Source organism: Stigmatopora argus, chromosome 23 (genome assembly GCF_051989625.1).
Source record: "Stigmatopora argus isolate UIUO_Sarg chromosome 23, RoL_Sarg_1.0, whole genome shotgun sequence".
Lineage (NCBI taxonomy): Eukaryota > Metazoa > Chordata > Actinopteri > Syngnathiformes > Syngnathidae > Stigmatopora > Stigmatopora argus.
This window is the reverse complement of record NC_135409.1, coordinates 9,097,004-9,120,023: the sequence shown is the minus strand read 5'-3', so window position 1 is coordinate 9,120,023 and position 23,020 is coordinate 9,097,004. Positions and strand designations below refer to the sequence as shown.

At 55.7% G+C, this 23,020-nt stretch overlaps 5 protein-coding genes across 7 annotated transcripts; 1 reads left to right on the top strand and 4 right to left on the bottom strand.

Moving 5' to 3' along the window:
- Positions 1-497: 497 nt before the first annotated feature.
- Positions 498-5,273, bottom strand: LOC144068819 (peroxisomal succinyl-coenzyme A thioesterase-like). 3 transcript variants are annotated; one of them, XM_077593650.1, is made up of 12 exons: positions 5,124-5,271; positions 3,952-4,085; positions 2,873-3,092; positions 2,703-2,802; positions 2,451-2,641; positions 2,201-2,364; positions 2,008-2,127; positions 1,866-1,942; positions 1,692-1,785; positions 1,541-1,621; positions 940-1,081; positions 498-882 (listed from the first exon to the last, which is right to left on the bottom strand). In XM_077593650.1, the coding sequence occupies exons 2-12, from the start codon at positions 4,033-4,035 to the stop codon at positions 758-760; spliced, it is 1,398 nt and encodes a 465-aa protein (XP_077449776.1). In that variant the 5' UTR covers positions 4,036-4,085; positions 5,124-5,271; the 3' UTR covers positions 498-757. The 3 variants fall into 3 exon arrangements, with proteins under 3 accessions (XP_077449776.1, XP_077449777.1, XP_077449778.1); XM_077593651.1 differs by lacking the exons at positions 3,952-4,085; positions 5,124-5,271 and adding an exon at positions 3,483-3,650; XM_077593652.1 differs by lacking the exon at positions 498-882 and having other exon boundaries at positions 949-1,105; positions 5,124-5,273.
- Positions 5,274-5,294: 21 nt separating this feature from the next.
- Positions 5,295-8,154, bottom strand: LOC144068821 (uncharacterized). Its single transcript, XM_077593662.1, has 6 exons — positions 7,714-8,154; positions 7,005-7,210; positions 6,863-6,932; positions 6,665-6,755; positions 6,483-6,586; positions 5,295-5,944 (listed from the first exon to the last, which is right to left on the bottom strand). Exons 1-6 carry the CDS (start codon positions 7,853-7,855, stop codon positions 5,613-5,615), a joined length of 945 nt encoding a protein of 314 aa, XP_077449788.1. The 5' UTR covers positions 7,856-8,154; the 3' UTR covers positions 5,295-5,612.
- Positions 8,155-8,632: 478 nt separating this feature from the next.
- On the bottom strand, positions 8,633-15,429 carry itih5 (inter-alpha-trypsin inhibitor heavy chain 5). Its single transcript, XM_077593616.1, has 13 exons — positions 14,261-15,429; positions 14,146-14,190; positions 13,577-13,740; positions 13,373-13,474; positions 12,670-13,060; positions 12,496-12,612; positions 11,924-12,095; positions 11,554-11,857; positions 10,279-10,787; positions 10,152-10,205; positions 9,640-9,756; positions 9,190-9,567; positions 8,633-9,113 (listed from the first exon to the last, which is right to left on the bottom strand). The coding sequence occupies exons 1-13, from the start codon at positions 14,378-14,380 to the stop codon at positions 8,854-8,856; spliced, it is 2,733 nt and encodes a 910-aa protein (XP_077449742.1). The 5' UTR covers positions 14,381-15,429; the 3' UTR covers positions 8,633-8,853.
- On the top strand, positions 14,703-20,111 carry itih2 (inter-alpha-trypsin inhibitor heavy chain 2). Its single transcript, XM_077593614.1, has 21 exons — positions 14,703-14,921; positions 15,006-15,041; positions 15,148-15,189; positions 15,406-15,578; positions 15,656-15,760; positions 15,853-16,015; positions 16,089-16,196; positions 16,257-16,385; positions 16,463-16,579; positions 16,657-16,825; positions 16,919-17,044; positions 17,112-17,293; positions 17,369-17,554; positions 17,631-17,770; positions 17,896-18,068; positions 18,148-18,297; positions 18,378-18,491; positions 18,625-18,823; positions 18,888-19,060; positions 19,489-19,600; positions 19,681-20,111. The coding sequence occupies exons 1-21, from the start codon at positions 14,817-14,819 to the stop codon at positions 19,844-19,846; spliced, it is 2,868 nt and encodes a 955-aa protein (XP_077449740.1). The 5' UTR covers positions 14,703-14,816; the 3' UTR covers positions 19,847-20,111.
- Positions 19,354-22,448, bottom strand: kin (Kin17 DNA and RNA binding protein). The gene is made up of 12 exons (XM_077593618.1): positions 22,205-22,448; positions 22,031-22,125; positions 21,812-21,855; positions 21,604-21,726; positions 21,338-21,525; positions 21,216-21,264; positions 21,091-21,145; positions 20,856-20,973; positions 20,651-20,779; positions 20,474-20,573; positions 20,261-20,361; positions 19,354-20,056 (listed from the first exon to the last, which is right to left on the bottom strand). The coding sequence occupies exons 1-12, from the start codon at positions 22,316-22,318 to the stop codon at positions 19,997-19,999; spliced, it is 1,176 nt and encodes a 391-aa protein (XP_077449744.1). The 5' UTR covers positions 22,319-22,448; the 3' UTR covers positions 19,354-19,996.
- Between the last annotated feature and the right edge of the window lie 572 nt (positions 22,449-23,020).

Sequence of the window (23,020 nt, the reverse complement as noted above, 5' to 3'; positions counted from 1 at the left end):
TGAAAAGGGGGTGGAATAGGTCAAGGTTCTTTCTGACAACACCTGAAAGGCCAAATTTGTGGCTGTCTGTGCGAGCACTTGGACACAAAAGAGCTAGTGTGAAGACACCCCCCCTTTAGGACGAACAATCTTGTTGCTGTGTGAGTTTGTGTGTCTTTCCTTTTCAATTTTTTTCTTCTTCTGCCCCACCAAAACAAGGCAGCCTTCATGTCCTCACAAAGGCTCCCTTCACGGCTCCTCTCACTCGCTGCGAGTGAGGAGGAGGCTGCCGAAGAGGACATTTTCTGCATGTTTTCACCTTCAAGTCAGCGCTGACACGCAACGGCGGCACAACAACATCTCCGAGTTACAAATTATAGACCAAAATACGTATACACTACTACTCAACGAAGCGAGCAGTACTACTCCGTGTAAAAGTGAAGTGGAGCCTCAAACAGAGAAGCGTTTTGCTGCTCGTGTTGAATTTCAAAGTAAGATTTGGGAAGAAAGTTGAAGGATTCTCGAACTGGAAGCGGATTTATTGTTCGACGGGAAATACAGGGGAAAAAAAGAAACAGGACCCTTATCCCACTATCCGAAATAGTGCTCAAATGTGCTATCATGATTGTACGGTCAACCCAACATGTTGAAAATGAAGCGAACGGATGGAATGTCTCTGTGAGCGACCGTCGAGAAAATGACCACCAAAATTGGGGAGCGTCCGAGCGTATGGTCGTCGTCGTCGTCCGAGACCGAGCTGCCGGGTGAAAGACGAGGCTCACATCCTGGCCCTGGGAGGCGCCGGCGAGTAGAGGTGGCGCCGGAGGAAGGCCAACATCTTGCGCCAGGAGTCCTCCTGGGCGTCCGAGTGGGCTTTGGGTTGGCCTCCCCACAGCATGGTGACTAAACAGAGGGCACGTGAGCGACGGGCCGGGCCGTAAAAGGTCCGGTGCGGCTCACCTCGGGCCTTCTGGCGGTCCCACATGAAATTGGTGGCTCGGAAGTGCGGCGAGTACGGTGGCTCGATCAGGTGACCCGCGTCGGGGTACTCCAGGCGGGTCAGCAGATGCTCCTTCCCCACCGAGCGCATCATGCGCTCCATCTCCACGAGTCACCGACGAGTTACCAAAAAGAGGAAAAAAGAAAAAAAACTTATTTTAACCGGTAACGGGTCAGATCGGGACAAAAATAGCACTATACGCAACATCAGTGTTACGATCTCGCTGCGTCGCTGCGTCGTCGCGGCGCGATCGGGAATATATTAGGACCCATGCGCGGGAGACGCGAGTTGAATCGAGCCAGTTGGCTTCAAACGACATCTTTTAATAAATCAACGGGGATCTACAGATCAACAATGGCATGAAAACAAAACGGCAGCATGCTGCGCGCACGCATGAACAGAAGAACGATCCGGCAATGGTCCTATGACTCATTGCTCGTTAAATAACAAAACAGGAAGCAATCAGCAGATAGACTGCAGCTGCTCCCTGACGGCACGTCAGGAGGGACAAACGGGCCACTCCTGACAATCAGGTCAATTTGAAAATTCTCCTTCACTCACATCCTCCGCGTACTCCACAGTCGGATGATTCTGGTCGTCCTGACCATTGACCAGCAAGAGAGGGCACTTGATTCTCCTCACCTGTCAAGCAGAAGAACGTGGGTCGCCACATACGTCAGCCGCCAGGGGTCGCTGGTTGGGCTCAACTCACGTCCGATTTGCGGGACAGGTCGCTGGAGACGGGCAGGCTGAGATCTCGCCAGATGAGGTTTTGCTCCTCGTCCAGGCGAATCTTGCTGACGTTTCTGTCGCCGCCACGACACCACGTGTGTTCATTTAAGAAGGTAGGCGGAAAATTGGCGTCGGGCGGACAACCTATCCGTACGTGGGTAGGCCGATTTCACTCAGGGGCTGGTCGCGTGGAAGGAAATGGCTGCCGCTGACGCAAACGCAACAGGCGGGCTGTCGATGGAAACTGGGGTCAGGGGCGGTGGCCATTTTCCTGGCCGCGGGCGGCGGCGGCTCACCTCCACCAGGGTGCTCTCGGCCGCCAAGGAGATGGCCACCATGGCGCCCAGGGAAAGGCCGAATATTCCCACTCTATCGGGGAGGACGGCGGGATGGCGTCTGACCAGGTCGAAGGCCGCCTGGCCAGAAAAACAACGGGCGGCTCCCCTAAGATGGCGGCGGTCGACGACGATGACGGTGCCGTGTTCTCACCTCAAAATACTGAAACTCCAGGTCAGTGGAGGCCAGCTCGCCGGGGGCAAAGTACTCCAGCGCCAAAGAGACGTAACCGTGCGAGGCCAGCAAGGCGGAGCGGTACTCCAGTAATCCCCCTCCACCACCCCACATGTCCAGCAGCCCCGGGAAGGGTCCCGGACCTGCGGGAGGCGCCGATTAAACGTTAGTTAGACGGTCTTCTTCGCTCACTCGCCGGCGGAGCACATCGACCGCCGAGCGGAAGAACCTGAAGGTACGAAGAGGGTCCCTCGCACCCCTCGGTCCTTGACCTCCAGTCTGCGGACCCCCGGGGCCAAGTACCACCTCTCGACGAGCTGCCGCGCCAAGGGAACCCGCTCTCCGAAGTCGCGGCCGACGTGGCCGGCGAAGACGGAGACGGTGAAAAGCATGGGGCCGAGCACGTTCCTCTTCCTCAGCCTGGTGGGATGCCACCGGGTTCCAGATGGGACCGCCACGCTGCCCGAGTCGTTCCCCTCACCTGAGGCCCGGGCGGCTGCCGAGAACCGGTCGCATGCTCCACAGCAAGCCCATGGCTTCTCTTCCTCGGTACGTACCTCCTAAACTCGCGTCATCGGCGACTGAAAGACAAAACGACGTTCATTCGGTCAGTTGCGGATCGCGGAAAATGGCCGCTCGTTTCACATCGACCGGAAACGGCTCCGGTGGCGTCGCCGACGTAGTGGCCGTAGGCCTCCCAGTCGTCTTGGTCCTCCGAGCGGTGCTCGCAACGCAGCGTGACGGGCGCTCCGGGGGGCAGATTGTCCACCCGCACCCTCCAGGCCTCGTCCACGAGGGCCCGCGTGGGCGCCACGGACAAGAGGGGCGGCGCGGAGGATTGGGACATGGCGCCAACTTCCCCTTGGCTTGCCTGTCATCAAATTCCATCAAAAGGGAGGAGGAAAGAGGAGGAATTGTGAGATTTCCGCCAAATCACAAGCACGGCGCAATGATCAGGTTCGCCACTAGTAGTCGCTATTTCGCCACTTGCTAGAATCGAAAGGCATCAAATCACAGGAGACAACTTTTCAAATATACGTTCCAAATGACGTTTTCTATTTTGATGAGGTGCGGTCGTGCGCAGTTATTCAATGTTGCTTTGGAGTGAAAACGCAAACAGCGGTCTCGACTACAAATAATCTCACCCAAACTGCGGAAGTACGAGTAAAAACATTAGTTCTGCGACTGTAAACAACACGTCTACATAAAATAGACACCAACGATCAGAAGCATTGCTTTTTGAACGAACAATTTACTCCACCTCGTGTCTATATCGCCGTTTCTCTTGCTTGTGGACCAAAACGTCTTTATGGTTAGGGAGCTTCGTAACGGCGAGGTCATCAAACCGAGCCGGAGGAGGGCGCTTGTTGATGACGTTGCCGTTTTGGCATTGACTTCACAAACCTCACGTGAAAAGGGCTCATCGCCTCGTGTATACGTTCGCGAGATAAGAAGTGATGTACTACGATAACATGTACATGGAGTTAATGTACACAAGAATTCACATCCATTGCATAAGTCTTTCCACAGTACTAGCCAGAATGCTTCTTTGACCTAAAAATCATGAACGATCTCAGGAAAGACAACCAAAATGACGCTTTCTTAGTTTAAAACTCAATATAACAATGGACATATTCAAACAGCCTGGGTCCACTTTTTTCCCACATAGAGGATTAAAAAAACCCAGTTGATTTAAATCAAAGTATGTACATCTATTGAAATGTACAGACCTGCTGGCCGAGGACGTTGTAAAGAGCGAGACCGCTTGCACCAATCCCGTGGCTCGTTCTCTGCACCTCAGAAATAACCTTCATCCACTTGACATCGTGTTGAGCTCGATCATCCGAGACGGGAGGTCAAAGTTCTTTCGTGAGCGCAGAAACGTGTCAGTAAGTAGATTAGAGGGGCCAGGGATGTTCAATTATTCTCCTCATAAAAAGTACATCCAGTGCGTCGGAAGTGAACCATTTATTTCACATTTATTTCTAACTGTGCCCAAGATGTGTATTATGGTGGAGATTGCACAACGCACGTTACACGAGGCATGGCAAATAACGAAACAATTACAGTATGTGTTAGTGCACTAATTTGACCAAATACAGTGGTACCTCGTCATACGACCGCTTGTCATACAAAATTCTCGTCTTACGGCGGAAATTTTGATCGAATAATTCGCCCGTCATGCCATCAAAATTTCGTGATGCGACCAAGCCAGGTCTTTTTTGCATATCTTTCGTGTATAACAATATTTACGAGCACGGAACGATTAATTCAGACGAGTTTCTCCTAAGACCAGGAAACGCACAACGCGCATGCGCGGGCAAAAAGAGGGCTTTCTGGGTAATGAAGTATACTCGTGTACACAACACCCATAGGCAATGGCAACCTTTCTCAGAATAAACGTTGAGTGTCTGTATATAGTTATCCAAGTTAATTTAAATTTGTTTGTTCGTTTACGAGTGCATTGTTGCCGTGGATAAAGCCCCCCCGCCTCCGTGTATGCCGCTGTCTCCGCGAAATGTGTCTAATTTTACTCCTATTAAACACATTATTACTATCAAACCACTCGTTATTTATTACTTTGTCAATATATGGCGAATTATAAGAAATAAAACATTTTTTTCAATCCAATATTGTTTTTGGTGTTTTTTTTCAGAGTTGGAACGAATTAATTTGTTTCCCATTCATTTCAATGGGAAACTTCCGCTCGAGTTACGAGAATCTTGTCATACGAGCTCTGTCCCGGAACGGATTAAGCTCGTATCTCGAGGTACCACTGTATTGAGTATCAGTTTGACTTAGTATTTTACATCAAATAAATGGGGTTAACCCCAACGTCATCGCTATCACAAACTATGACTAACGGAAAGGCCTAATCTGTTGGAACGAGGAAATAACTTACTTTTGAGGCTAAAATTCAGTGACGTCCCGTCGTCAACAGCCAGATGGTCGCTTGAGTGCCCCGCCCCTTCTCGTTGCTGAGCTCCACTCATGTCATTACGTCTGCAGAATAACCTGACACCAAAACGCCACTAGAGGGAGACAAAAACACAAGTGCAAAATCCAAAAAAGATTTGTTAAGGTAATATTTGGATATTTTATTTTCCCTTTGGAGTCGAAAAAGTTCCCTCGTCAAGACACTGTGGTAAAACGATTGCACGGGGGCCGCGATACGTACAGTACGTCCACTCAAAATAAAATGCGCGCTGATGGGAAATTCCTGCGAGCAAAGGCACGTCTATTTTACGCCGCTTCACTTTGAAACTTGACATCACACTTTCTAAACAGCAGCCGACCCACAGCGGCACGTACACGAAATACACAAGAACGTCCGAAATCTTTTCCGGAACGTTTGTGCGACCGTCGGACAATAAATAAGCGGACGGTGCGTTCATTCGGGGACGTTGCGCCGCCTGAGGCCGCACGCCTTCCAAGCTTGGCCGCTCTCCTCGCCGTTTGGCTCCGCCTCCTCGAGGGAAGGCGTCGAATCAAAGCGCTCGGTTACTTGGTCCTTGGCCGACTCCTCCTCCTCGGGTTTTCCGCCCTCCTCCGGTTTTCCACCCTCCTCCGCCATCCCCTCTTCCGATCGAGTTTCCGTCACCTCGTCGCCTCTCGTCGCGTCCGGCGTCGTCGCCCGGCTTTTGTCGGCGGCGTCCGGCGGCGAAGTCTCGCCGGCTCCCAGAGTTTCGATCAGGTGCTCCAGGCTCTGCTGAAAGCAAGCCTCTGGAAGTGGACACGCAGCAAGAAATTGGAGGGAAGGAAGCAGAGCGCCTTGAAAAAGTCCATCAAAGAAATGTTTGAAAAGCAATCACGACTTCAAATGCAATCACGACTGCAAATCGCCGCATTTCGCCATCCGACTCCACGACGACCGTAACGCACGGACGGCCGCCCCGGAGGGAAATACGATGCAAAGTGCGGTGACCGTCAGGGCGTTGAATTGGAAATGGGCGGTGTCCAACCTGGAATAGCCCCAAAAATCAGCAGGAAGTGACAAAAGTGGAAAGTCACTCAAATGAAAAAAGATCCAAAATTGACCAGAAGTACCCAAAAATGGAAGCGAACGGAAAAGTGACGCAAAACGAACTCGGGGACAATGCTAGATGTCCAATTGACTGAACTTTTTGGGCCAAAAATAAACGGTGAGATGTATTCGGGACGAACGTGGCCCGCAGGTTGAACCGAGTATGACAGCCCTCTTTTAAGACAAGACAAGGTTTGGCATGGCACTGAAATACGGCACAGCGGTGCAATTAATTACCATTGAGAGGTGGACAGTCCATTCCTCTCTTTTTCATCAAATAGCGGATGGTCTGGAGTTGAGTCATGATCTCGTTCTTCTGCTCCCGGGCGACGGACTTTGCGCTGAGGTGCGGAGACGACGGCTTTAGTCGTCAAGATGAAGCGCCGAGCGAAAAGACAACGGACGGACTCCTGACTCACCAGTTGGTGAGTGGGTCTAACTGAGTGAGAATGGAATTGAGCATCCTTTCTGTTTGCGCCAGCCTTTGTTCCAGTTCGTTTAACTGGTTCTCTGCGGGGCGGGGAGAAAAAAAATAAAAAATCAACACAGATGTTCCTCTCGTAAACAAACTATGCGTGCAAATGGAAAATCCCGCTGTGTGCATTTGCAAAAGACACCTGCTTCAGCGGATTTCTTGGCCCCTTTGACAAACTTGTCCTTTTGTGCCTCTTCTTCCGAAGACTTCATCTATTAAAAAAAAGGAAAAGGGTTGGGGGCGTCAGGAGACGCTTTCCATGCCGTGGTGGAAATCCAAGATACCTTCAAAAACTTGTACGCGGCAAAGACTCCGACCCCGATGGCGTACAACGGCATGAGCGTGAACACGTATCCCTTGTTGTTGTTGTTGTTGTTGTTGTTGTTGGCTTTGAATTTGTCGCCCTTCATCTCCTGCTCCATCAGCTTCCTCATCTGCTGGATGTTTTCGGCCGACGGGTGCGAGATGGCCGCCGGACCTCCGAGGGCGCCTGACGCAAAACAAAAAACGCCACCGACCTGTCACAACGTACAACGTGGGCTCGATCCCAGGTGGGCCCTTTACTGTTTGGATGTTCTTCCTGGGTTTTCTCCGGGTACTCCGGTGTCCTCCCATCACCCCAAAGCATGCACGGTAGGCTAATTGGATGCTCAATTGCCCCTGTTGATTGGTTGTTTGTCTCATTGTGTCCCGCTGCGATTGGATGGCCACCGATTCAGGGTGGCTCCAGCACCCCCCGCGACCCTTGTGAGGAGAAGCGGTTGGGAAAATGAATGAATGACAAGACTGACTTTCGGCATCGCCCCTAAACAGTCAAGTTCCACATTTGCGCCATCGGAAGACGAAAGGAAAAAAATCCACCTTTGTGGGTTATTTATCAATGAAGGCTCTTATCAGATGAAATTACCCCAAAAATGTACTTATGTGTGCCGGAGTTTCATGCTGCTTCGTGATTCCGACGACCAAGAAAACAACAACAAATTCTTACGTCACCTTTTCTGGAGTATCGGGGGTCGAGCCTCGATTCCTTCGCCTTGGCCGCGACGCCGACGCCGAACATCTTCGGGAGGACGACAAGCGTGAAGAGCACCGCCGTGAAGGCCAGGGCGACTTGCTGTGATGTTGACAACACCATCCTTGGATGACGACGCTTCAGCCCAAAAACGAGGAGCCTTAAAGCCCAATGGATGAACGACTACCCAAATAGAAGACAGGCTTATGAGCGTGTGCGTGCCACACACTGGTCCCACTACCAAATCAACATCAACACTTCCGTTCAAGGGACCTTTCAATATAAAAGCTCCGTTTTAACGTCTTGTGTGGAATCACGCTTGTCAAAACGGATAGCGAATAAAACAGAGCTTTTCCAAGTGGATACTTCGCGTCTTACGTTAATGATACTTTCCATTTCAACGTAAAATATATTACTCTGTCGAGGATGGTGTTTGCGGACTTCGTTTTGAAAAAAGGAAACAATCGTTTTTTCCGGGACAGCTGATGTTGCGTTCACGTGATATGTAAAAAATCGGAAAGTTGAAACTTACGCTAAAACGGACGCTTGTATGTATTTGTCAAGAAAAAAAAAACACTTACGAGTGGTTAGCACGTCGGCCTCACAGCTCTGGGGTCTTGGGTTCAAATTCAGGTCACGTCCACCTGTGTGAAGTTTCATGTTCGCCCCGGGCCTGCGTGGGTTCCCTCCCACATTCCAAAAAACATGCATGGTAGGGTGATTGGACACTCTAAATTGCCCCAAAGGTATGGGTGTGAGTGTGCATGGTTGTCCTTTGTCTCCTTGTGCCCTGCGATCGACTGACCGCCGACACAGGGTGGAGTCAGCTGGGATAGGCTCCAGCGCCCCCCGCGACCCTAGTGAGGATAAAGCGGTTCAGAAAGTGAGATGAGATTTTGAGGTTACAACAATATTTACTTGGTCCTTAATTCATAAAAAAGGGGGGGTGGGCTGTTAGAGGAAGACTACTGTTGAAAAGCAAACCTTGAAACAAATGACAAACATCACAGTATAAAAAAATGTTTCAAAAGGACGATAGTTGTTTGCAGTTTTAGCCACATTAGCCCAAAAAGTGCATGGGGGCACCTTGGTTTCTGGGTAGGGGAAAAACGTCCCGGATCTCAGGCCGTGTTGCTCCCGTGGGGCCCGTCGCCCGTGTCGAACATGTGCGGGGCCACGTAGTCCTCGTAGCGTCCGTCCACCAGCCGGGCGCCGTTGTTCCTGGCGAACCAGCAGTCCACGCTGCGGGAGCCGCCGTAGATGCGACGCCTCTTGCGGACCACCGGCACCGAGCGGCCCCTCACCTTCAGGAGCGCCGAGGGGGGATCGCCCCCGGCGGGGTCCCTTAGCGTCACGCCGGCCTCCTCGTGCAGGAACTGGCCTGCGGACGGTTCCCCGTTGACTTGGGCCGCCAAACGGGCGTGGCGCAGCGTGGCGTTGCGTGGCGTCGTATTTACCGAGCAGGCCGTGGCAGTTGGACGACAGCCCCTGGCCGTCTTGGATGTAGAATCCCAGGTGGTCCCTCTGGTAGGGCGCCGGGTTCTTGTAGCGGTGCAGCAGCACCACAAAGCTGACGTGGGCGCCGACGCTCACCGTCACGTTGGAGCCGGGCGCCACCGAAACGGAAAGCGGGCCGGCGGCCGCCGTGGCGGCCGAGTGGCACGGCAACACCCGCCGTTCCGAGCCGTCCAGGATGACCTTGGCGGGCGTCACCTCCACGTAGGCGCGAGCGGGTCGGTCGGCCACCACCGCGATGCTGGAGAAGTAGGTCCGGCGACGCTTGCGGCCGCCCGGCGGGGGCGGCGCGCCGACCAGCTTGCCGTTCACCGTCACGCCTGGGCCGACACCACCAGACACGCCCTTGGGTTAGCGGCGACGGCTCGGGACGACCGCGGCGGCTGGCTTACCGGAGAATTTGTGATCGGACACCAGGCGGAGCACGTGGCCGGGCTCGCCGTTGATGTCGAAGCAGGCCGCCGTCTTGCTGAGGGGGAAGTCCACCACAAAGTGAGGGTCGCCGTCGGCTAAAGACGGGGAGGCGGGCGTGAGTGCGTTTGGAGCGGGAGGGCCGTCATCGACGCCATGGCGGCTGTCCCGCTTGGCCTAAGCGAATAACGTCTATGGCGGTCAACAAAGAGGACGTGTAGTTGGAACTCAAAACGCCCGTGTACTTTGGAGGTACTTTTTTTTTTGCACAAAAGGCCAAACTATTTCCGTGAGGTCTCCTCTCGAGAGTCTGGTGAGAAGCCACCGGGATGAAGAGGAGCGTGATTACAGAGCTAGGTTAACGACAGGTGGCAAATTAGAACCCTCTGTGGCGTCGGCGCGCAAATGACAGGCCCCGCCGGCCGCGTACTGGGCCAAAGCAGCGTCTGACTTAAAAGGCTAAGTTTGCGCGCTGTCCAGCGTGCGGCGTCACCTGAAGTCCTGGAGAAGGTGATGGACTTCTTGGAGGGCACCGCTTCAACTTGACCTGCGGGGGCGGGCCAAGAGCAGCGCTAGAGTCCAACGGCGTGCGACCGACAGCGGAGTCCGCCCACTCTTACCTCCGACGTCGGCCAGAGTTAAACTCTGTCCGTGCGGCCGGTCCGGCCAAGGTCCGTCTTCCCGGTCGGCGGCCCCCGCCGAGACCTCGGCTCGGTCCAACGGCATGTCGGTGAGGGGGGTGAGGAAGCCGTACGCCAAGGCCAGGTGGGTAGCCCGCCGCACGTGCTCCTCCCTTTCTGCGGCGGTGGCGCTTCGCCACCGTGAACGGAGCGCCTCTTTGAGCGCCAGGAACGCCCACGCGCGTTCCGCAAAGTCCCCCGTGGCCTCGGAGCTCGGCGTCCGGCTCTCCGGTTCCCCCGCCGGGGTCCCCAGAACCAGCGTCCCGTCGCGGCCGTCGGCCACCACGCCGACGCGGGGGGCCCCGGCGCCGTCGCTCAGCTTGCCCGCCACCGCCAACTCGGAGCCGTTGAAGTAGTCGGCGAAGAGGTGTGGCGTCACGTGCTCCGCCGAGCCGTCGTAGTCCATCCGGATGTTGGAGAGCAGCGGGGTGGACATCTCCCGGTAGAGCCTGGACACGGGAGAGAGAGAGACGGCCCATGAGTGGAAACCCCAGTTGTCCCCTTCCCGCTGCCTGACAAATGCGCTTGTCTGGTACACGGTCGATTGGTCGCCGGTCCCAGAGAGAATGAAGGTTGCTAGAATTTGTAAGTTCTACTGCTTCAATAAAAACACCATCTGTGAATTTGCTTTGTTTCTTTTTAATAAATTGACAGTAGAAGGCAGCAGCCGATCATTTGGGCGACCAAAAAGACCGGTGACCAAACTTCCGGGCGACCAATCAACCGCACACGCCTTGTCTAAAGCTTCCATGGCCCCTTGACACTTTGCAAAATCCCCACTCCTGCACCCTGTCTTCAAAAGCGCCCGCACGTGTTTGCTCAAGACGCACGAGGCCCGTGACCTAGTGACGGACGTGCCGGGCCCACCACCCCCCGACGGACGTCCGTGACAAAACGCTTGCATTCCTGGCCCCGCTGTGCAAACAAGTCGCGCCCCGGCACGGCCCGAAGCGGACGCGGGGGAATAAAAGAGCAGGAAAGCCCAGCGGAGGCTTCCGAGGGGCTGCGGCCATTTCCACAGAGCGCCTGTCAGCGCCGCCGGGGTGGGGGGTCTTTGTCCCGCTCAGGTGCGATGAATGACAGTAGGGAGGACGGGCAGGGGGGGGGGTGTCAATTATGGACGGGACCCGCTCGCAACTCTCGGGAAACCACGGCTCTAATTCTATTTGACAAGTGAGCGGAAACGCGGCGTTCGGCGTCAGCGGAGGTCCTCACCCTCTGAGCGCGGCGCCCGTGTCGGCCTCCCGGCGGACCCTCCTCGCGGCGCCGCAGTTCTCCATGGAGACGCGCCTCAAAAACTGGTGGTCGGCGTCGTCGCCGATGCCGACGGCGAAGACGCAGAACTCGCCGGCCGAGACGGCCGCCGAGCGGGACTCCCCGGCGGCGGCGGGCCGGCCGTCCGTCAAGAGCAGGACGAGCGACGCGCCCCCGGCGGCACGGCCGGCGTCGGCGAGGGGAGCCGTTCGGTCGGCCCGGAGCAGCGACGAGGCGGCTCGGAGGGCGCCGTCCATGTCGGTGCCTGCGGGCGGACGGACGTGCATCGGTCGGCGCGACCGCAGACGAAACGGCGGCGAGAGCTTCTCACCTCCGGTGGGCATCATGGTGAAGATGAACTTCTTGGCATCCCGAACGTTGAGCGGCGTGACGGCCACCAGTCGCTGGGGTCGCCACACTTTAATCTTGTTGGAGAAGCTGACAAAGTTGAAGCGATCGATGGCTCGCAACTCCCTCACGATGGCCAATAAGGCCTCTTTTGTCTGCGGAGAGGGGAAACAAGGAGAAAAATGGCAAAAATGAAAATTTCATCAGCCAGAGGAACAAATAGTCTTTTTTCTCAAACAAGCCAAGAAGCAATAACAAGTTTGCCCTCATTTCCGTGCTTGGAGACCGAACGACGCGACGCAGGACAAGCAGGGGCACGCGTGGGCGCCCCGTATCGTTTGGCCACGGCGTTTTACGAGGTCCATGAAGAGCGCCATTGTCCAAAATACCACGCGTTGTTCGGCAGAAGAGCTCCGGTCAGTGGGCGGCTCGGAAAGTTGGCGACCCGCTGGACTCCGACCTCTCTGCCTCTGCCCGTTTGCGCCTCTGCCCGTTTGCGGCTCGTTGGGGCTTTGTCTGTTGATCCGGGCCCGGCCAGCCGTGGAGCATTCTCACCTGTCTCATCTTGGTGCCCAGCATGGATGCGCTGGTGTCGATGACAAACACCACCCTCTTGGGCACCGGCGGGAGGTCCTCGGGCGCAAAGAAGTGGACGAAATGGCCATTTTGAACCTGCCGGCGAGAGACCAGCGGTGACTCTGAAGGCCAAAAGCCTTGAGAAGGCCTCACCTGCACGTCTCCCACGCCCGAAGGCCTCTGGACGTCGTAGCGGACCACCAAATCTCCCAGGACGCCGTCGGTGGCCATCCTGGCCTGCTGCACCACGCTCGGGGCGAAGGTGACCTCTCCGGCGTTCTTCTCCCTTTTGACCACGGCGGCGGCCACGGGAGGCCTGGCGGGCCGCAGCGGCGGCACCTCCAAGGAGGCGATGGGCGAGCGGTCGGCCAGGGTGACGCGCACCCGCAGACGGCTGACCAGCTGCAGCGGACGCAGGGCGATGACGTGCTCGTAGCGGCCCAGCCGCCGCCGCAGCAGCTCCTCGTACGTGAGCAGGAAGACGGCCCGGTTCCCGCCCGGGATGCTGACCGCCACCCGGAACACGTCCACCTCCCATTTGGAGCTGAGGAGAGAGACGGACAAAAGGATAAGTGTATTAATAATAAACCTATCAAAAAGGCTGCTGCGATTGCTATTGTCTAATCAGCTGAAGAGGTTAAAAGGGGGGAAAGAAGAAGAAGAAGAAGAAGAAGAAGACAACGGCTCTCCATTCTTCCACTCTTGACTTTTTCCACATTGCTCTCAGTGGACAGACAATGGCGTGTTTCTTTTTGCCCACACAGAACGGCCATTCAAGCATTCTGCTGGTGTTTTGGAGTTTGGCGCCGGAAGAGGAAGCGACTCCCGTCAGCCCGCCACGCACGCACTCACTCACCTGGAGGCACGTGAGGACTCTTTGTCTCCGTCCGGCCGCTTGACCTTCTTCCGCCTCTCCTTGGGTCTGACCTGGCTCTGGTAGACACGCCCGGCGATGATCCTAGGTGACGCCAGTCAAACTTTTAGAGGAGGGGCGGCGGCGCTCCCGCCCGAACGGGATTTTCTCGGCCAATTACGGGTTAGAAAAGCCGACGCTACTCACATGGTGAAGTTGGAGACCAAGGCGCCGGGCGGCACGGGGAAGTGGAAGACGCCTTTGCTGGCGGCGGCGTGCCGGTTGACCATGACGCAGCGCACCGTGGTCAAAGCGTAGCGCGAGACCACGCTGCTGTTGACGGACAGCTCCTGGACGTGAGGTCTCGTTTCCTGAACGGACGGCACGCGTGGCTTCGTTAGTGTGAAATCAGGTCGTCCGTGTGGATTCCATTTAAAAAAAGCAAAAATAACGATGGGAGCAGGTGCAAAAGCAAATTCAAATCCCACTCTTATTCCCTTGAAGGAACACCCAAACCCAACCATAAAAAAGCGTCATGTGTGTACAGATACTACTCAAAAGGTGGATCATTTCTTTAAACCGTGACAAAAATGGAGGCTCATCGGTCATAATAGATCAAGATAAAGAAATAGCATTCAACCCGAGGAAGGAATTGACTTGATGTCCTGAACAAACCAATTCACGACAAAAATCATTTCATTTCAATTCACGTGCGGAAGAATGATTGTGGTCTACGACCATGATGTTGTAATATAAAAGAAAATAGCGTCAAATACCTTAATGAGGGTACTTTTCACCTGTCGCGGAAGTCTGCGAGGTGCCTGCCGGGAACACAACAAAGTTAGCGGTATTTCGGTTAAAATCAACAATACGACAGAGCAAGACGCTTACCAGGTCCAAATCCAAGTCCACCAGGTCAGTGTCATTATGGTCTGGTTGGAAATAGTAGTCCACTTGGCCAAGTGCGCAGCGAGCGGCGCAAAAGAGCAGCAGAGCCAGCGGACCCTTCATGTTCTCTTCCACCAAAGTTAGGAAAGACTCCGAGAAGGATGACCAGCTGACCAGCAGACCAGCAGACCGGCAGACCGGCAAAGCGGCATCACGCCTACGAGCGAGACTGGTTGCGCGTCGATGCTTTCACGGCCACTGGGAATTGACGCCTTCAAAGACCCGTGGCGGACATTCGGCACCCCCTCGTGGATAGAGGACACGGTGCACTTTAAAGTCAACTCCGTGGCTTGGCGGTGGGACGAGGGTCAACAGGAATCTGGACTTGTACAACAATGTTTACTCGGGACCCCGTGTCCGGGTCAAGCTTCAAAGTCCGCTTCTCCCCCGCTGACAAAAATCCATCGGCAACTCGGTCGGTCGGTCGCGTGGATTTGGAGCCAGGCAAAGCAAAGAATTGTCAAAGCATTGGCAAAGCGCAGCGCAGCGGACGGCGAATATGAGGCCGAGGTTTCTCCTCTCGCTGCTCCTCCTCGGACTGGCGGGCTTGGGAAAGGGCCGCTGCTTCGAGTTTGTCATCGACGGCGAATGGGAAGACGAGCAGGTGAGTCAGCTCGCTCGCCCTGGCTTCCAGAGGCCGCCATTTCTTCAGGCCACCGACCGCCAACCTCCCTCCGCTTTCCCTCAGGCGCCGGGTCTTCGGGAGGTCCGTACCAGACACGAGGTGCGACCGATTCGGCGTGAAGCGGCGATACCGTCGGGGGCCAATTCCGGCACCACCTTCAGACTTTTTGTTGTTGTTGTTGTTGTTGTTGTTGCTGTGTTTTTAGAGAGCGGCAGTGTTGACCAGCGAGGAGCAGGAAGACTTTGAGGTAGGACGCCTTGGCTCGGCTCGTGCTTTTCCATCCCCGTCGAACGCCGAGTTCCGGCTTATCTCGCAAAATCAATAAGTTGTTGTTTGGGAAGCTCCCCGTGACCGACGGGTAGTTGACCCGCTCCCGCGGGCAATTCTCGACCAAAGTCCACGCGCGTTTTCGAGTGGTCCGCCCGCAAAGTTCTCGTTCAAGGCGGCGTCCCGTCCTTCTCAGGCCATCCGTGGAGATGACATCACCGTCAAGAGCTACAAGGTGGAGAGCCGCATCACCTCGCGCTTCGCCCACACCACAGTGCGCAGTTCCGTGGTCAACTCGGGCTCCAAGGCCCAGACTATCGGATTCAACGTGCAGATCCCCAAGCGGGCCTTCATCACCAACTTCACCATGTGAGAAGAGCGGCGGCCGGCCGGCCGGCCGGCGGGCGGGGGCGCGGGATCCACGGGGCTTGCTCTTTGTGTCTTAGGAACGTCAACGGGATCACATTCATGGGCTCGGTGAAGGAGAAGACGGTGGCCAGGAATCTGTACGCCCAGGCGCGAGCCAAAGGGAAGGCCGCCGGCATCGTCAGGTAGAGGGACGGCTTGGGCGTGAGGCTTCCTTCCGTCTTAAGAGCCACCTGACCTGACCTGACCTGACCTGACCCCCGCCATCCTGCGTCAGGGCCAACTCTCAAGAAATGGAGACCTTCAAGACGGAGGTGCACGTCCCCCCAGGGAGCAACATCGAGTTCGAGCTGCACTACCAGGAAATGATGCAGCGGAGACTGGGATCTTACCAACACACGCTGCACCTGCAGCCGGGGAGACTGGTGCCCCACTTCCAGGTGAGAAGCTGGCGAGACTCGCCACCAGGGAAAGTCCCAGAGTCCCAGAGCCTTCTCGCTTTGGCGCCCTCAGGTGGACGTTTACATCTACGAGCCCAACGGGATCGCCCTGCTGGAAACCTCAAACGATCTGGGCCAGAAGTTTGCCAATCTGGTCACGATGACAAAGTCCCCGGAGAAGGTAGCGCGCTCGGTCCCGACACGATGCGGAGGAACCTTCCTCACCGCTTTGGCTCGCCAGGCTCACGTGGTCTTCAAGCCCAACCTTCAACAGCAGAGGAAGTGCGACAACTGCACCCAGAGCGCCATCGACGGCGCCTTGACCGTCAAATACGACGTGAAGCGGGACAGCAACGCCGGAGAGCTGCAGGTACGTGGCGGCGCTCGGGCGGGCCGCCCGACGGTCGGCGAACGCTCGCGGCTGATGGAGAACCATGTCTCGGTTAGGTCTCGGACGGCCATTTCGTCCACTTCTTCGCCCCTTCCAACATGTCCCCGCTGCCCAAAAACATCGTGTTCGTCATCGACGTCAGCGGCTCCATGTGGGGGGTCAAGATGAAGCAGGTAAACTTGGCCGGCGTCGGCGCTCTCGGGGCGCTTGGGCGCCGTTGACCCGACCCGCGCCGGTCTTCCTCCGGCAGACCGTGGAGGCCATGCGGGCCATCTTGGACGACTTGGCGTTCGACGATCAGTTCAGCATCATCGACTTCAACCACAACGTGCGGTGCTGGAGCGAAGACCTGGTCCCCGGATCCTCCATCCAAATCGCAGACGCCAAGAAGTACATTGAGAACATCAAGCCTTCCGGAGGTGGGTGGCGTCACAAAATGGAGCGGTGGAGCGGTGGAGCCGTGGAGCCGTTTGGCCGGCGCGGGATAAGGACCAGCTAACATTTGAGCCCAGGGACCAACATCAACGAAGCGCTCATGAAAGCCATCCAGATCCTGTTGAGGGCGTCCAGTCAGGGGCTCATCGATCCCAGATCCGTCTCCATGATCATCCTGGTGTCCGATGGAGACCCGACAGTGGGTGAGGGAGCGGCTCGCTCCGTCCGCCGCTTTAGTTCGAGCCACAAATTCACCTGGACGGCCTGCAGGCGAGATCAAGCTGAGCGCCATCCAGAAGAACGTCAAGAAGGTGATGAGGGACGACTTCTCGCTCTTCTCCTTGGGTATCGGCTTCGACGTGGATTACGACTTCTTGGAGCGCATGGCCATGGAAAACCGAGGCATCGCGCAGCGCATTTTCGCCAACCACGACGCGGCCGAGCAGCTGCGGGTACGGCGCCGCCGCCGCCGCGGTCGAGCCAACGACGGATGTCTTCGGCTGAGGCTCGCTCCGCCTTTCCTTCAGACCTTCTACAGGCAGGTGTCCAACCCCCTCCTGCGGAAGATCGCCGTCCAGTTCCCGGAGGACTCGGTGTCCGACGTCACGCAGAACCAATTCGACAAGTACTTTGGGGGCTCCGAGCTGGTGGTGGCCGGCAAGGTCAAGCCGTCGGACAGCGACACGTTGACCAGCTTCACCACGGCGTCGGGGGTGAGCGAGCGTCCGGGCGTGGGCCAGAACGGAACATGACCATTTTCTGTCTGTCCGTCCGTCATCTTCTTCCCAGGCCTTGCTGGACATCACGCTGGAGACGGAGGTGGACACGTCTGAGCTGGACGAGGCGCTGGCCAAGCAGCAGCACTCCTTCACGGGCTTCGCCAGGCAGATGTGGGCCTACATGAGCATCAAACAGATGATGGGCGAAAGGTTAGAGCCAGCCGTACGCCACGCCACGCCACGCCACGCCACGCCACGCCACGCCACGCCACGCCACGCCACGCCACGCCAGACTAAAACAATCGGACGCCATTGTTCCGTTTCGCACGTTTCAGGACTTTAGCGCCGACGGCCGCCAAGAAAAGGAAGATCACCCAGCGCATCCTGGCCTTGGCCACGGAGCACCAGTTTGTCACGCCCCTCACCGCCTTGCTGGTGGAGAGCGAGGACAGCACGGAGAGGCTGCTGGCCGACTCGCCCAAAGACCCCAAGCAAGGCTGCTGCTCAGGTGCCCCGCCCGCCACGACCGGGAGCCGTTTGGATTCCCGCCGTCCGTCCGTCTGTCCCGTGACGTGCGTCCCATGCAGGAAGCGGGATGGGAGGCGGGAGCAGGCTTTTGCCCCCGGTGAAGATGGTCTACCAACCTCCGCCCTGGGTGCAGATGAGCACGCCGGCCCCGCCCAGTCACGCCATCAAAGGACCCGAGGAGTGGGCCTTGCCGAGCAGGGTCAATTTGGGTAGCGTGAGCAAAAAAAAAAAAACTCGGCCTCCGCCGTCGAGCGCGCCTCCATTTGGCTGACGGTCGGCTCTTCTCCAGTGGACAACGACCCTCATTTCATCGTGCACCTGCCGCGGAGCAACATGGACGTGTGCTTCAACATCGACTCCCAACCGGGCCACATTCTCAACCTCGTGAGCGACAGGGGCGCGGGTACGGAAGCGGCCTCTCCACCTTCCAAGGAAGCGGCCCGCCCCTCTTTCATTTTGGCCGGCCTCCGATTTTTCTTCGCCATCCTCATTTTCACTTCTCCGGCCCGGCTTTCTCCTCGCCGTCCTCTTTGCAGGCGTGGCTGTCAACGGACGCTTGATCTCGGGCAAAAAGCCGGTGAACGGCCGGGACAAGACCTACTTCGGGCTCATCTCCGTCCACTACCGTCCCGCCGGCATCAGCGTGGCCGTCGGCACGGACGGCGTCGCCTTGGCCGACGGCGTCAACCGCCACAACTTCACCTGGGCCGCCACGGCGGAGATCGTTCAGGACGGGTGGGAGGGGGATGGCGGGGAGACGAGGTGGGGAGCCCTCGGGGTCACTTTGCTTTCCTTTCAGGGTGAGGATCTCCATCGTCAAGGACTCGCAGGTCACCGTTAGCATTGGCGGCGAGATCCAAGTGATGGTTCTTCTCCACCGAGTGTGGAAGAAGCACCCGGTCAACGTGGACTTTCTGGGCGTCTACCTACCCAATGACAACCGGTACTCGCCGCGGGTCCACGGCCTCATAGGTACGCTTCTCTTCTACGTTGGATTTTTTTTTCATAGATCCAGGGGGCACGTCAAGGGCGTCCCAGGTCAAAAGGTTAGCGGGAGTTTTGGGCCACGCGGCGATATGTTGGCTTACCTTTAGGACATGGTAATGGGCGACATCGGTAAAGCTGTGGTCCCCTATCTTATGTTAAATGCTCGCCGGTTGGATAACCCGACTGTTCATCCTGGAGCCGGAGCGAGTTCCGGAACCCGACGTAACTCCTCGTGCTGCGTAGTACAAGTTTAGGTTAATAAGGAGACGCTGGAATAATCTGATTGGACATTCGCCATCCTGGCAAACATTTATTGGGTCCGCCTGGGTCATGAACAAAACAAATGTACACAAATATTCTTGGAGCTTGGAAGTTGCCCACGTGTGTTCGGTCGGGGTGGTCTCTCACTGTAGGTCAGTTTTCCCGAGAGCCCGAAGTGCACATTTCAAACATACACGACGGCGCCGACCCACTCAAGATGGAGGCCACCATGGAGGTGAAGGGCAACAAGCTGCAAGTCACCAGGTAGCTAGCCGGCTCGCTAGCGCTTCCCTCACGATGAGGCCCATCGCGTTCTTAAGAGCGCTCGCTTGCTCGCTCGCCAGGGGCTGGCAAAAGGACTACAGGCGAGACAAACGACGCGGTTCCGACATCTATTGCTGGTTCGTGCACAACAGTGGCAAAGGTTTCATCGACGGCCACTTCGGCGCCTACATCGTCCCCGACCTGGACGCCTTCCTTTCCTTGGAAGAGAGGAGCCCTCCGCAATAACAACAACAAAAAGGGAAAGAGGAGAGAATTAAAAAAAAAAAAAAAGGACTTCTCCCGCTGATTATAAGTTTGCCAATCAAATCATTTCCATTCGTCTGTTAAGTCGCATCTGTTGAATGCTAGCTGGCATAAGAAAAAATACAAAAATGTTCAAGCCAGTTTGGAAAAGTCTTCGTAGGCGACGTCCACCCGCTTTCCTTTGTGGGGACCCTAGAGATGACAAAAGTTTGTTTTGTTCAAATAAATAAAAACATGTCAAATATCACTGGGCAGTTAACCGTCATTTTAAAAATGTCAAGCTTTTCCACTTGTATGAAAAGGTCCCATTTACTGAGTCTATTTCTATGGCCCATTGCATTTCTTTCAAGTCCGCCAAACCAACGTACACGTACACGGCCACGGCAAAAGACTTACGGATTCAAGCGTGAGCGAAGCACAAAATTTCTTCTCGTCGATGCCCTCCAACACGGCCCGGGCGTCGCGGTAGATTCCGTTGACGATCATCACCGCTTTTCCTGCGGGGACGCCGGACGCACGCTTAAAAGTCATATCCCGAAGGCAGACGGAGGCCCGCCTCGGCCCAGACCGGCTCGGCCCGGACCGGACCGGCTCCAAGTCGCAGCGCACCTGGTGCCGGGATCACCGTCTCCACATGCTCCTGATCCAGTTTGAGCTTGTCTCCGGTTTCCATCATCTTCACCACGGCCGTGAATTTCTCTCGGACTTCCTGCGGAGAAAACCTCGGTTGGCGGGAAGGCGCCAACTGGCGCCGGCCGACCGGCCGGCTCGACCGCGCTTAGTTACCGTGACGACGGCTTTCTTCTTATGATACTTTTGACCCAGCCTCTTGGTGACCACCTTGACGACGATGTCGGACTGCAGCCAATGGTCGGTCCTGACCGGCTGCTGCTGCGCCTTTTTCCTCTCCTCCATCTGAAGGACCACGTGGCGTTAGCAAAGACGCCGGGGCGCTAGCAAAGTCAGACGTTCGGGGCCGGCGAGGGCCGACCTCGATGATCTGCTCCAGGGCCGACTTCTTCTTTTTGTCTCGTGACTCCAAAGCGGAGGACGCTTCTTTCCTCTTTGCCGATGAGGGTTTTGCCAGCGCGTTGGTTGCCAGGCCGGCGCTAGGAGGAAGGACAAATCCACGTCACTAAACCCTACATGACACCAAACCATCCGCACGCTGTCCACCGCGGCGAGCGGACACGTCCCATCCGTCGTCTGGTCGGAAACTGTCGTACCTGGACGCGGAAGGACCGGCCAGGGATGCGCCGGCGGCGCCCAAGTTGAAAGTGACTGCAAGAGAGGGAAACCGGTTCAAGTGCCACGGGACCTACTATTCCCGGCGAACGGGAGCGACGTTCACCCTTTTCTTCCTCGTTGTCTCGCTTCAGCTCGGTGTAAAGCGAGTCTTCCTAGAGGAGGCGGCAAAACGTCAACGAGCGCGGAAAGGCGCGGATCGGCGGCGCGCCGCCCGGCGGGACTCACGTCTCCTTCCTTGCCGTCGCCGCGGCCTCGGCGGACCTGCTCCTCGATGAACTTGGCGCTTCGCTCCTCGTCGTCCAGCTCGTGTTTCTTCCTCCTGGCCAGCTCCTCCTGCCGGCGGATGGTCTCGGGGTCGCGGTCGATGTACTGGACGTACCAGCCTTTGGGCGTCTCGTCCACCTTGCAAAGACCTAAGCGGACGGGACGAGACGTGAAACTGGGCGGGTCCCCTCCCGCCGTCGCATCGCCGCGCCACCTTGTCGCCCCACCTTCTCGTCCCAGCCACTTGGTGAAGACGGTGAGCGTCTCCCAGCGCGTGGCGTTCATGTGGATGTGCTCGCGGTCGCTGATGTACTCGTTGTACACGATGTTGTTGTGCACCCGCTTAGTCCCTGCACGTGCACGAAAGCCAGCGTCGCTCGTGAACCTCCGTCCAAATAAGACACGGCGTCGATTCGGTCGATACGCCACACTCACCAAAACGTCGCCGGAGCAGTTCTAGGAAGCCGCTTTTAAACTCGCTGTGGGGCAAAAGCAAATTCGAATTGATTCCAAGTTGCAGAAGTAGTTCACAAATTCACACACTTGGCAGTTCAACTTTAACGTCCCCCCACTGCGAGAATTATGATGAGCTATATATAGATACACACACACACAAACACAAGTTCGACCGATGTTAAAAGTGCAAAAACTGACCTGGAAAAGTGGTCCATAAACTTTCTGGGACACTCGGAGGCCAGCAGGAGTTGCCGCTGATGAGACTCGGACATGCAGTGACACTTGAAGCCATTCTATGAGCGCAAAAACGGTATTAAATGGAGGGAAACTTCTTTGTAAAGAAGCTGAAATGAAAGCTAGCTTCCGGCTCACCTCGTCTCGGCATTGTTTTTGACACATCTGACAATACCACCTCAACTTCTGAAGGCCTTTGGATTTTATCCGGTTGCTTATCGCCTTCGGTGACAAAAAATCAGCTTTTCCCATTCCTAATCTTCAGAAAACTGAAACAAACTGAAAAGAAAAGGAGTCGTTTTTAACTATCGACACGAGCTGAACGTCAACACGGTTGTCGAGCCACATCCGGCACTGAAACGACGACGTCGCTGGAGAATGACGTCACAATAGAACCTTTTTTTAAGCAATTGATTTCTTTTTTTCTATTTGAACGGAGCTGGTTCTTCTTACGTTGTTAAAATAGATAAATATTCAATTTAACGCTGTTCAATGGATTTATATTTGTAATTTTTACTCGGAGATTTCTTCGCCTCCTTTCAGTAATAGGGTGACGTTGTATGTGCTGCTCTCTACCGGATGACCAAGAAACACGCCGATGGACCTCACCGTCTACTAGACCAAGTCCCCCATCTCTTCAAGAAAGCTGAATTCATTATGTATTCTGTAAAGTCAAAATAATAAGTGGGCAACTCCGAGTTCTAAACTAAACTCAAACAAACAAACAGCGTTAAATGGTATCAGATTTCTGAATGTATTTCTGTAAAATACTACGCAAAGACAAATGACAGAATTTGTGAAAAGGGCCCAATGCCAAAGCTTGAAATGTCATTGTACTTGTATAACGGCAATAAAAGCATTGAATTCAATTCAAAGGAGGGCCCATTCCGTCCTTTCACTTCAGGGAATCTTCTCTCCAGCCGCCATCGTTGATGATTTATCTTCTAATAATAG